Raw genomic sequence first — 12,775 nt, 5'->3', positions numbered from 1 at the left:
AGGTGAGCCCTGTCAAAGGGTCATGCAACCCCAAAGGGGTCGTGACCCACAGGTTGAGAACCATTGCTCTAGGCCCTCTCTCTGCTGCTTGGGGGATACAGCACGAAATAAATATCCTGCCTTCTCCTCTCGGGAGACTCCTGTGCCTGCTCCCGAGTCGGTCTCTTTGGGCTGCATTTCTAGGACAGTGCGGAACAGTTTCTCCGAGGTGACCGTCAGAAAGCCAATCTCCGCGTTGGGGTGCAGGCCATACAGATAGGGACTCTCGGGGGGAAGGTTCTCATCAATGTATTCGTGGTAACCCTGAAAAAAGCAGTGGTGAGTAAGCAGGCTCCCAGGACCAGGCTGTGCAGGCTGAAACCCGTGTCCTCTGCAGTAAGCAATTCTTGTCGGAATGTTCCACCCATGTCCTGCCCTCTGTGCCCGCTTGTTCCCCAGCCTCTGCACAGCTGCCCCCTTGCTCCCCAGCTACATGAAGGAAATTTCCACCCCCTTCCCAGAGGCTGCATTTCTCATCCTCTCCGACACCAGCTGAGTTCTCAGTTACTGATGCTCCCTTTGTGACTGGAGTTGCTCACCTCGGAGCTAGCACAGCATTAACCTTTGTTGTGGTAGAGTGAGCTCACGCTCAATGTATCCTCACCTTGTAGTCCAGGTTGGGGGGTATCTGGAACCCGGGGGCCAGGAGGACCTCTCCCTCTAGCATCTCTGCACGGATGTACTCTGCCAGGTAGGTCCTGCACAGCCGGCGGTCCCAGTCATCTGTGATGTGACCGCCGTACATGATTTCACCAAAGAGGTAGCGGAGATCATCCCAGGGGACCTTAGGAAAGATGGATGTGGTTAGAGGAAGGTGTCCACTCTGCCAGGTGCTGAAGGGCCAGCTGCTCTACCAGCCATCTGCTGCTGCTTCCCCCCACCCCCCCGCCAGTTGTTTAGGATCACTGGGCTCCAGGACTACCCGTCTTCCTCTCCTATGGCTGTCCCTCACATCCGACTCAGCTGGCCAACCCTTTTGTCGTGCTCTCCCCTTTGGCCTCTCATGCAGGACGCTGTGTGGTTCTCCCTCTGAGGCTGAGCTTCTAGCCCTGCTCTTTCTCTGCTGTCTGCCTCTGTCTGTGGTGGTCTCAACCATAGCCTGAGTCAGAGCTCACCCCCTACCTCTCCCTTTGTTATGATCCATCACTGCCCCTTCACATTCACTTTCAACAAGAGCAATTTAATTGTGTGGCAGGTGCTCGCTCAGGCACTGTGTATGTGTTTGGCTGTGAGGTTGTCCAGTCGGTCATGTCTTCTAAACGTATCGAGTGGGTCCTCTTCTGATCCCCTGACTGGTCCCAGCTCTGCTCTTTCTGAGCAGCTCCTGTGCCTGAGGCCTCTGCAGTAGCATAGATGGCTGGGAGCAAGGAGGGAGTGAGCAGTGTGGGTCAGCACGCTCTGCCTGGTGTTCGGGCTCCTCGTCGTCAGGCCAGGTGGACTCTTGTGTCTTGCTGTGTCCCTCCACTCATCCTGTCCCTCTGCTTCCTCACCTTTTCCTGGCACCTTGGCTCCTGCACACCTCATCCTTCTGAGCCTGGTGCCTCTGTGGCCTCTGTGTGAAGCCAGGGACTCTGCCTGTAGCCGCCATGTGCCCTGGCATGTAGCTTGTTCCCTGTACACAGTGCCCTCCCAGGGAAGTGCTATGGAGCCACAAGGATGAGCCACATATGTGAGTCTCAGCTTTCTAGCAGCTACTAAAGGAGAGTAAGAAAATTGTGGCCCATGTAATTGATACAAAGATTGTTAATAAGGTCCTGGACATCCTTTTGTAAGTACCAAGCTTTGAAATTCAGTGTGTGCTTGCACATGCAGCCCCTCTCGCTTTGTGTGGCTGGTGGGCGCCATGTGCTGGCAGTCCTGCGTGGGACCTTGTGGCTTGTAGTAGGTCTTTTCCTGCTTTCACGCACGTATTTCCCTGAGGACTGCAGCTTCTGGAGGGCCAGGTGAGCATTTATGTAATGTTGGTCCTTCCCCAGTGTCCTGCCCAAAAGAGTTTATCAAATATCATCATATGAAAGTTAATTGAATAAGAACTAGATTAATTGGAGTAGAAAGATGGAAGCTAGGTTCAAAACCCTGGAACCTGTGGAGTACTGCAGGAGATTTCTGGGTGAGAACTGCCATCCTGACGGAAGGGAAGTTGGTGAATTCAGAACCACAGCTGTCAACATAGGTTCAGTTAGTACTGGAGATGGTTCTTCTTTAGAGCAGCTGGGAAATAGAATTTGTTGAGTTAAAGCAGAATTTGCAGCACCACCAACAGATGTCCCTGATAAAGGGTGTGTTGTTCCTAAGGTGGATCCACCCTCTGTGTTCATAGAGATTTCAGTCTGGACCTCCAGGAGAGGAGACGCAGGTGGCTAGCCACTCACTGTGGATACCATTGAAAATTCACAGATAATTCAGAAAGAGGACTTACACATTTCCCCAGGAAAGCTTGCTTGGGTTCTATTCTGTGCTCTCATTTGCCTGGACTACGACGGAAACATTTTGGTTGCCTGCTTTAAAAAAACGTATGGCTGCCTGAAGTTACTGTAAATGAAGAAACTGCTTTAAAGTTTCTGCTTAAAGAAACTGTTTTCTTCTTAAAGAAGAAAAGTTATTTGAATATTAGAACTCATCCAGTAGTGACTTCCTTTGCTGTGTCTAATGATGCTCAGCTCATACTTGATCTTGTTGGAGAGGGGACGCTCCTGGCAGTGGATGAGGAAGGCGACCACCGGCTACACTAGCCGGGGGAAGTGGCTGAGCCGAGCTGAACATCAGGACTGTAAGAGTTGAGCAGTTACATGACACAAAGAAATGAGCTGATGGGTGGAGTAATTAAGAGTATGAAACCCAAATAAATAGCCCCCATGTTTTCAAAATAGATTTATAAAAATTGCATTTTGTTAGACTGTGCACAAGCCTTTTATACTAAATAAATAGCAAACTACATTCTTCTGGAAAAATAAAAACTAGTCAATTATCTGGTTTAGTCTCATGAATTTTTACGTAGAACATTGATATTCTCTAATTTATCATTTCGTGACTAAAAATTACTTTGCTTAAGCATCTTGAGGATGTGCTGAGCTGCTTTTCCTACATCTTATTTGCTTCAGAGGCAGCTTCTGTTTCCAGCGGGAGGGGTCGAGTGCTGCAGGCCTCTCCCTGGGAAGGCCTGTGTGGGTTTGTGTGTGTTCATAACCAACATTCCAGCTGATTTTTGTCTCCTGGCCTTGTGGGAAGCCCTGATCTGTGCCCTCAGAGCGGGGGGGGGGGGCCTGAACGAACCCTGGACTCGGAAAGCCTCATCACAGGCAGTTCTCAGCATCCCTGCAGGACCTGTGCAGGGAGCCAGTGGCAAGTCTGCAGGGGAGAGAGGGGGCCTCCCCCCGGACACGCGCCCACAGGGAGGAAAGGTCAGCCAGTGGGGTTTCAGAACACTGTGCTCATCAGGATGCGGCCATTTGGGGCACGCCATATTCACTCCCACACTGATCTCCAGCCAGCTGAGAATCCAAATGTGTGTACACGTGGAGAAAATGGCTCAGGAAATATCTTCAAGAAATTCTAGTGAGACTGTTCCCTCACACTCATCCCCAGTGATGATGAGAGTCCGTTCCAGCATCTTGCGAGTGTTGTAAGATAAGGACCTCATTTTATTTTTTTATTTATTTATTTTTTTTTTGAGACAGAGCCTCAAGCTGTCCCCCTGGGTAGAGTGCCGTGGCATTACAGCTCACAGCAACCTCCAACTCCTGGGCTCAAGCGAGTCTCCTGCCTCCGCCTCCCAAGCAGCTGGGACCACAGGCGCCCGCCACAACGCCCGGCTATTTTTTGGTTGCAGCCGTCATTGTTGTTTGGCGGGTCCGGGCTGGGGATTCGAACCCGCCACCTTAGGTGTATGTGGCTGGCGCCTTAGCCGGTTGAGCTATAGGCGCCGAGCCAAGGACCTCATTTTAGATAAGACACGCCACCTCCACGCTGTCCACCAACTTGTGAATGGGGACTGCCTTGCCTTCTCCCCAGTAGCACCCATAGGCGTTGGGGCCCACCTCCTGGGGACATAGGGGTTGGCCTCTGGCCTGGCTTCTCCAAGGCTGGTACTTCACCAAGGAAGTACGCACCCAGTGTTCCAGGCCAGCTTTGCTGACCGCACTGAGAGGCCATCTTCGTCCACAGTAGGCGTTGGGAAGCTCCACCTCAGCCTCTCAGGCAGGCTGGGTGCTGGCCTTTGTGGGTCAGCCCTGTGGCCTTCTCAGGCTGCCATGGGGAGCCTGTGTGGGGCTCATCCCCTGCTGAGCATCACAAGCCGGTGGCAAGCGCCAGGGGCTTTGAATACTGGTGCTCCTAGGCCGAGCTGGGTGTACCCCACCCTTCCTCATCTAACCCCCACGTTATCATTCTTGCTTGGGGCAGTTGAGTGGTTTGCTTGAGGGCTCAGCCAGGGAGTGGCAGAACAGGCTTCAAACCCAGGCCCTTCTGGTATCAGTGCCATTTCCAACCCTTTGACAATGGGGCGGGAGGCCTCAGCTACCCAGGCCCTGGCAGTGCTGCCCATGTCAGCACTGACATGTAAGCAGGCCCTCCATGGGCCCCCCTCTCTCAGTCTATGCGAAGGCGCTTGGTGCTTGGGGAGCCACAGGCCAAGTTGCTGTTGATCTGGGGGCTGAGGGAAGGGAGGCAAGGTTTACAGGGCATGGCTGCCCTCCACCTCCCCTAGGATGGCTCCTGTGTCATGCTAGGCTTCCTGAATCTGATCCTGGTAAGATCCATGTGAGGTGGGGACCACAGTGCTCTTCAGTCCATGGACAGGACTACCCTGAGCAGCTGGATGTCACCTGGCAAGGGGCTATTGAGGGAACTCCGAGGTCTGGTGCCAAACCTGTGCCCTCTCCTGGTCTGTAGACCTCCCTGCTGCTCTCTCTGCAGTCCCTGCAGCAGTTTGCAATGACCTTTATGCACATGTGCTTATTTCCATGGAAATGGACAGAAGTGGTCCCTTCTTTCCAAGGAGATTTATTTTGGCCCCTCCCTTCCTAAACCTTGGTTTCTGACCCCAGAACCTGGTGAGGCCCACAGCCCATGTAGCACTGCTTTGTCACACCGTCAGGGGTGACAGAGTTCTGAAGAATTCCCCCAAGACGGGCAAGTGGCTGTGAGCTGATCCCATGGAGCACTGACAGGCCGAAACTGCAGGCAGCCGACACCCGCAGGAGGTGGTGGAAAAGGACGGATGATAATCTACGCCAGGTTATTGAGAGCAGAGACGAGGATTTCCTTTGGATTATGAAACCTGCATAACTTTTTTTTCTTTTTGAGACAGTCTCTATCTGTGCTCGGGTACAACAACCTCAAACTCCTTCTCTTTGCCTCAGCCTCCTGAGTAGCTGGGACAACAGGTGCCTGCCACAATACCTGGCTAGCTCTCTGTTTTGAGTAGAGATGGGGTCTTACTCTTGCTAAGAAGGGTCTCAAAACTCTTGAGCTCAAGGGATCCTCCTGCCTCGGCCTCCCAGGGTGCTGCAATTACAGGTGTGAGCCACTGCACCCAGCCAGCTTCACATGTCTTAGACGTAAGACAACAAAAGGAAGGGAGTGGAAGGATGGACGGAGTAAAGACGGATGATGCCCAAACAGGGGATGTGTTGAGAGCACTGATTGGGGGATACGCAGCCCCTCACCTTGGGGTTGGCCTCTAGGTAATTGTAGAGCACGTTGATGGAGATGGTAAGGTCCCCATTGTTGAAGGGGTACGACCGGTTCCAGCCCTGTGCACCAAACTTGCGCCTCTCGGCCACCACGGCGTGGAAGTAGCACAGGGCAAAGAGGATGCACTTGAACTCGATCTCTTTGGTGCACATCTCCAGGGTGTCCTACGGAAGGAGCCACACTTCACGTCAGTGAGGAGGAAAGGAGAGACCTGTATGCAGAAATGCCCCCAAGTGGGACCAAGCCCGGTTTTGACAGCCTTGTTGGGGTGTGGGTGGGGTCCAAGCTGGTCTCTCCTGAGAGCAGCCACAGGGAAAGCTCGTTTCATGGGAGCTGTTTCTTTTTTTTCTTGAAAAGATGCAGTTTTATCACTTCTAAGTATTTGTCACAAGTTGAATTATTAATATTGCTTCCTAGTATCTATCTAAATACTGGAGCTATGGAAAAGAGTTTGCTAAGCCATTCCCACTCCCCTCATAGGAAGCCTTTGCTAATTTTTTAAAGAGTTTGAGATAGTGTTTGTATGTAAATGGTGAGAAATAGTGGTAATTACAAAGGAACATTATTGTTTATACTTCTCTGCTGCCCCAGGCACCTGCAGCTTCTGTTCCCCTGGCTGAGGCTCCCTCCTAACAGCCCCTGTCACAGGGCTTTATACTGCCCCAGAGGCCTCCTGCTGTTCCCCAACCTCGTCTGTCACTGAGACTTGCAAAAGATAATGAAAATGAAATGCTAAAGGAAACACAGACCGTGTGCTTGAATTCACAGTAGTGTAAATTCTGCAAAGTTTACTGCCTGCCTCCTCTCAACTTCAGAGACCCCAGTGGGCCGGCAGCACCGACCCTGGGTGGGCGTGGAATGCCCCTCAGTAGACTAGGCTGGTTAGCCTGGGTCACGGGGCATCGTTCATCTGCCCTTTCCTCCAGCAAGTGCTCATTTTATTTATTTATTTTTGTAGAGACAGAGTCTCACTTTATCACCCTCGGTAGAAAGTCGTGGCATCACACAGCTCACAGCAACCTCCAACTCCTGGGCTTAGGTAATTCTCTTGCCTAAGCCTCCCAAGTAGCTGGGACTACAGGCCCCCGCCACAATGCCCAGCTAATTTTTTTGTTGTTGCAGTTTGGCCAGGGCTGGGTTCGAACCAGCCACCCGGTATATGGGGCTGGCGCCCTACCCACTGAACCACAGGCACCACTGAAGTTCCTTATTTTACATTTTTTTTTTTTGAGACAGCCTCAAGCTGTTGCCCTGGGTAGAGTGCTGTAGCATCAGCTCACAGCAACCTCCACCTCCTGGGCCCAAGTGAGTCTCCTGCCTGAGCCTCCCAAGTAGCTGGGACCACAGGCGCCTGCCACAGCGCCCAGCTATTTTTTGATTGTAGTTGTCATTGTTGTTTGGCGGGCCCGGGCTGGATTTGGACCCACCAGCTCTGGTGTATGTGGCTGGCGCCTTAGGTGCTTGAGCCACAGGTGTCAGGCCACAAGTGCCTCATTTTAAACATTGGTTTTTCTACTCTTCATTCTCTTCATGCCTAGAATATGGTATGTCCTTTAACAGCTGGGAATTGTTAGTTGCTATCTCATATTTCATAGGAATGTTTTTTTTGAACACTAAAACAGATAATAGAAGTTGTACATTCACAATAATACCCTAGGTATTAATAGGAGAATGTGGAGTTTCACCACCTTGAGGTTGTAGCCTCTAATTGGGAGGTCAGATGTTTGTATACAGAGCAGAAAACGATGAGGTTCCCAAAGAATAAACGTACAGGGTGTCCCAAAAGTCACCCGTAAAGCTGCCATACACAGAGAACATGGGCAATTACAGCGGAACACATTTACTTACGAATATTTATAAAATATTCTCTACCTGTTGGCCACTGCTTTGTAAAATTTTGTAGAGGATATTTTGTAAGCACAGTAGAACCTCCAAAGCTGACCACCTCCTTAAGTTGACCTAATTGTCATAGAGCAGACATGCACCATGTGTTGTTATCAGGATGTCAGGCCAAGTAGGCCTGGTTGCTTATGTTGACCACCTCTGCATGGTGACCAGAGCGTTCCAGTCCCTCGGGTGGTCACCTTTCAGAGGTTCCACTTTGAAGGTACGTTAAACCACCATTTCCCGTTGTCCCTGTGAATAGCAACTTCTGGGACACCCTGCAGGTGCTGAGGTGTGTAGAGGGGAGAAGTTCCCGTGGAGGAGAATGTCCACTAAGCCTTGAGGATCGTGAGTTTTGGGTTGGAGGGAGCACAGACTCTAGGCAGAGAGGATGTGTGGAGGGGACCCAGCCAGCGTCCGCCTTGCTGCCACCGTCCTGGAGACCTCCACCTCCATCGTGGAGGGCAGCAGGAGGCCACTGCAGTGCTAGCAGAGGACCAGGCCCACCGGGTGCCTGTGTTTTGGCAATGTTTCTGCTGATGGGCAGTCAGGGCCAGGCCAAAGGCGAGGAAAGCTGGTGGTGGAACCAGAGCCCAGAGCCCTGGTGGAGGCAGCCTCACCATTTCCCCTGGGTCACCCATCACCTCTAGCAGTGGGGTGGTTTGGCCCTGTGTATCTGCATCAGACTGTGGGGGTGCCAAGAGGGGTCAGGGCACACTGGGGCCCCTGTAAAGCTGAGTGACCTTCAGGGAGCCACTTGCGGGAACCTGGCCTCACTTCGCAGGACCCAGGAGTGACCAGTTCCTCATCTTCAAACACTGTGAGCAGCATTTCCTGCTGCTTACCCAGGTTCCCGACACTGATTAAAAACTCTGTTTCTGCTTATGAGGCTTTAAGTATAAATAGTGCCACAGAGTTGGAATTCTTGGCATTTCACAGTCTTTTAGAACATGTTGATTTTGTAACATGAGGTGTGTGAGTGTGCTGGGGGTGCATCTCCAGGGCTCAGAGTCCCGACCTCAGCTCCCAGACCCAGCTCTTCTCTCTTGTCCGGGCCCCAGGGCTGCTGAGGGGATGGGGACAGGAACGGGGACGGGTGCTAGGCTGCTGGCACTTGCTGCTATCTCACCTGGGTGAAGAGGTCCAGGGCCTTGTGCAGGTTGGCATACATGCCCGTAGGGGGCTCGTTGGTGATCTTGATGGCGTTTTCCAGGATGCCCTGGGGGATGATGTGGGATTCGGGGCTGGGGGCTGGCTCCGCGCTGATGAACACACGGTAGTCCTCGTGGCTGCCGCTGCTATAGCGCTCCACCTTCTTGTCCAGTGTGCCCAGCCAGCGGGCCACCAGGTGGATGTTCTGTGGCCAAGACCAGGAGTTAGTTGCCCTTGCACACTTCCCCTGCCCCTGGGCCTACAAGGACGGCCACTTGGCTGCGTCCTCTGGCATGGGCAGGGCTCTTCCCATCAGCAACTATACTCACCTGGTGCCTGGCACCACCCTCTACCCTCACAAGGGCCAGGCATGCAGGGTGTTTCTAGCCAAGCAGCTGAGGCACCAGAATTGGGTTTTTTGACTCAGTTAATTCAAAGCCTCTAGCCTCATGGTAAATCCTTTTTGTCCTCCCAGCCAAAGACTGAGATTATGTGGCCCACCTTTCCTTGAAGCTGAGGTTCTTCCCACTAGAGCCAGGCTGGGCCCTGTGGATGGAGGTTGCCACATACTGTGGACCTGTGGCGACCAGGTGGGCTTGGAGGCCCTCATGGGCAAGCCAGCAGCCAGGAAGGGTCTCTGGGGGGTGTCCCTGGGGTGCTGTGGCCTTTGCTGCCTGCCCCAAGCTTCTGTCAACTTGGAGTTTATTAAATAATATCTTTTTAGGGGTACTCTGGTATGTACCCCAGTGTCGTCCTCACCACTGGAAGAGTTCAGGCTATCACTTGGGTGTTCATGGCACCCCACACCACCCACTGACAGGCAGAGCCAAAACTCGGGGTGGGGGACCCTCCTACAGTGGCCTGGAGGATTTCTGCCCACACTAATGAGCTCAGGTCCCATGTCCTATGCCCTTCTTGGCCTTGCAGCCCATCCTGAGGCCACCTTAGGGTTTTTTTTGCAGGTTTTGGCCAGGGCTGGGTTTGAACCCACCACCTCCGGCATATGGGGCCGGTGTCCTACTTCTTTGAGCCACAGGCGCCACCTGAGGCTGCTTTAGGGAGGGGAGTCCTTGCCCCAAAAGTGCTGGCCACCTTGTACCTGCAGAATGACCCAGTGTCCACTCTCTGCGGCCACATCCAGAGCGTTCTCGGCCACTACCTCTTGTCCCTGCCCCAGGGACACATTATGGAGTTTCCCATTGTCTATGGTAAATCCCAGCTTTTTCCCTAAAAGAAAAGAAAAACAGAAACGCACGGGATGATTAAATGACAGAAGTTCAGGCCCTGGGACTGGGACTTGTACCTCCCGCCCTTCTACTATGTAAAGCACACATAACACGCAATTTACAACTCAGTGACATTCCTTGTGGTGTCTTGCAGCCATCTGTGAGGAACATTGTTATCTCCCCAGAAGGACTCTGCGGTGCCCATTAAGCTGTCCCTGCTGTGCCCCTCCCCCGCTCCTGGCCGGCCTGCCTCCTGCTATGTGATTTGTCTGTGGTGGACACTGTGTGACGGGGGCCCTTGGTGTCTGCCTTCTTCCTCTCTGCATGTCGAGTGCTTATCCATGTTGTGGTGTCACTCCTCCACAGAGCAGTGTCATCCGCTGTGCCACCAGGCTCACGTGTATGCCACTTACCAGCTGGTGGACTTGGCGGTTTCTACTTTGTAGCTATTGCGAAAGGACACTTGTGTGCTTGTTTGGACCCTGTCTGCAGTTCTCTGGGGTGGTGTGTACCTAGGAGTGGAATTCCTGGGTCACATGGTGAGTCTGAGTGTAACTTACTGAGAAATTACCACTGTTTTTCACAGCAGCTCAGCCCTGTATGCCCCTCCCAGCAAGGTGCCAGAGTTCTCTCTCCATGCGCTCACCAAGCCTTGTTATGTTTTTGTTTTTGGTACTTGCCGTCCTGGGGGTGTGGTCAGCGTCTGCATTTCCCTGATGACCGGTGATGCTGACGTGCCTGTTTTGAGGACGGCGCAGCCTGCACTTACCCAAGGCTTCCACATCTTTCAGGGGGTCTACCCCTGGGGAGAGGATGAAGAAGATCGGTGTGGAGGGGCTGCTCTCCTCATACGACTTAGAGAATTCAACGCTCCGGCCTTCCACAAACTTGCTGCCCATCTTCTCCTCCACAAAGTTCCTGAGGGCAATGTGCCTGGTGAGGCCGAGGCAGTGGAAACATTTCTCGGACCAAGGGCAAGGAGCTGGGGAGGGCTGTGTCCCAGGCAGGTGTGCCACTTTCTTGGAGGAGTTTTTCAACAGAGAAAGGTCTCTGTCAGGAAATCCGGGGGAGGGGTGGGGGGGGGCACGTGTATTTTCTGCCTTGGCTTTGTTAGGCTCCCCACCCCCCCATCTCTTCCTTGGGGCAATCTAAGCAGGTCAGGGTGGTGCTGTCCTATACATCAAGCCAACTATGGGGGCATTGAGAGGGAAGGAAGTTCAGATAGGAACAGTTTGGGTGAGCCTGAAAAACCACACAACCCTGAGAATCAGAAAAATCAAAGAAGTGACTTGAGACTAGAGAAACACCTCTCGGTACCGAGCTGTAAACTCTTGCTAACTTGACCCACTAAGTCTGGGCTCAGCTGAGGCCCCAAATAATCTTCTCTTTTGGAAAGTCTAGCATGGTTCAGATGGTCTTTGGATTTCGGGTGTCTGCCTTTCCCCTGTGACCATGGATGGCTGCCCTTACTATAGTCTGAATGAATCCTAAGACTTAAAATCCATAATTTAGTGTCTAGCCTGGTCTCTGGAAGGAGCACAGATGGCTGCATGCCCAGGGTGAAGACCTGCTTGTCCTTGGGCGGCTCAGCACCTGAGTGCCCTGAGCCACATACAGGCCACCCAGCCTGCTCCAGATCTTCCCTGATTCAACAAGTGGCTTTCTGGGGACACCTCTATCTGTTATTCAATTTTTTTTTTTTTTTTTTGAGATAGTGTCCCTCTGTCACTGTGGCTAGAATGCCGTAGTGTCAACTTAGTTTACAGCAAACTCTAACTCCCTCAAGCGATCTTCTTGCCTCAGCTTTGCGAGTAGCTGGGACTGTAGACACCTGCCACCATGCCACCCAGCTCATTTTTCCTTTTTTAGTAGAAATGGGGTCTTGTTCTTTCTCAGGCTGGTCTTGAACTCCTGAGTTTAAGCAATCCACCCGCTGTGGCCTCCCAGAGTGCTGGATTACAAGTGTGAGCCACCGCACAGCCTCTTGTACTCCTTTCCCTGTTCCAGCTTTCCCTGGCTTCTATAAAGTTTCCTGAAACACTGCTGACAAGGCTGGGGAGGAGGGGAGAGAGTAGAAGTTGCTCCTCCTAAAGGTCCCCGATTCTGTCCAATCCAGGCCTCTGGACTGACTTAGAACGTGTATGTTGTGATCCTTGTCCAGGAAGGGACTTGTACAATGTCCTAAGTCTCGCCCCTGGGCAGGGACAGAACAGAAGCACCTTTGCTAATTTCTTGGCCAGGACAAATGGCCATTCTCTGTGGGACAGTTAACATTTAACAATAAAGAATAGGTGTGCTTGGTCCCAGCCAGGCTCCACTCCCTCCAGCACTGTGTTCTTGGCAGAGGAACACCAGGGCCAGCTCCCAATGGCTTGTAATAAACCACCAGCAGCTCACACCTGGCCACAGTGGGAGTATTTATGCTACAAAAATTGGCTTATGGGGTTTTTTGTTTGTTTGGGATTCATTGAGAGTACAAAGAATTAGGTTATTTGTTAGATAAAGTCTCTCTTATAATTGTGTCCCTCCCCCAAGAGGTGTGACATACACCATGATCCTCCATCCTCTTCCTTCCTCCCCTCTCCCCACTTGCTCATTCCCCTATCTCCCCACTTTGTATTAGCTCATCTGCTGCCTTCACATTATTTATTTATTTATTTTTTTTTTGAGACAGAGCCTCAAGCTATCCCCTTGGGTAGAGTGCCATGGCATCACGCTCACAGCAACCTCCAACTCCTGGGCTCAAGCGAGTCTCCTGCCTCAGCCTCCCAAGTAGCTGG

The 12,775-nt window shown here is 52.2% G+C and overlaps 1 protein-coding gene and 1 pseudogene across 1 annotated transcript in view; one reads left to right on the top strand and one right to left on the bottom strand.

Annotated features, from left to right (window-relative positions):
* Nucleotides 1–12,775, bottom strand: part of DNAH17 (dynein axonemal heavy chain 17) — a 117,731-nt gene that overhangs the window by 5,256 nt on the left and 99,700 nt on the right. The window contains exons 69-74 of the mRNA XM_012802834.1: nucleotides 10,765–10,913; nucleotides 9,869–9,996; nucleotides 8,747–8,974; nucleotides 5,706–5,897; nucleotides 644–823; nucleotides 121–303 (exon numbers count right to left, since the gene is read on the bottom strand). Coding sequence (XP_012658288.1) covers nucleotides 121–303; nucleotides 644–823; nucleotides 5,706–5,897; nucleotides 8,747–8,974; nucleotides 9,869–9,996; nucleotides 10,765–10,913 — 1,060 coding nt within the window. The remainder of the gene's footprint in view (nucleotides 1–120; nucleotides 304–643; nucleotides 824–5,705; nucleotides 5,898–8,746; nucleotides 8,975–9,868; nucleotides 9,997–10,764; nucleotides 10,914–12,775) is intronic.
* Nucleotides 1,133–3,236, top strand: LOC100960661 (annotated as a pseudogene).

The sequence above is a fragment of the Otolemur garnettii genome, unplaced genomic scaffold (genome assembly GCF_000181295.1).
Source record: "Otolemur garnettii isolate 467f Iridium unplaced genomic scaffold, OtoGar3 scaffold00018, whole genome shotgun sequence".
NCBI lineage: Eukaryota > Metazoa > Chordata > Mammalia > Primates > Galagidae > Otolemur > Otolemur garnettii.
The sequence above is the reverse complement of the archived record's forward strand: the minus strand, read 5'-3'. Positions and strand labels throughout refer to the sequence as shown.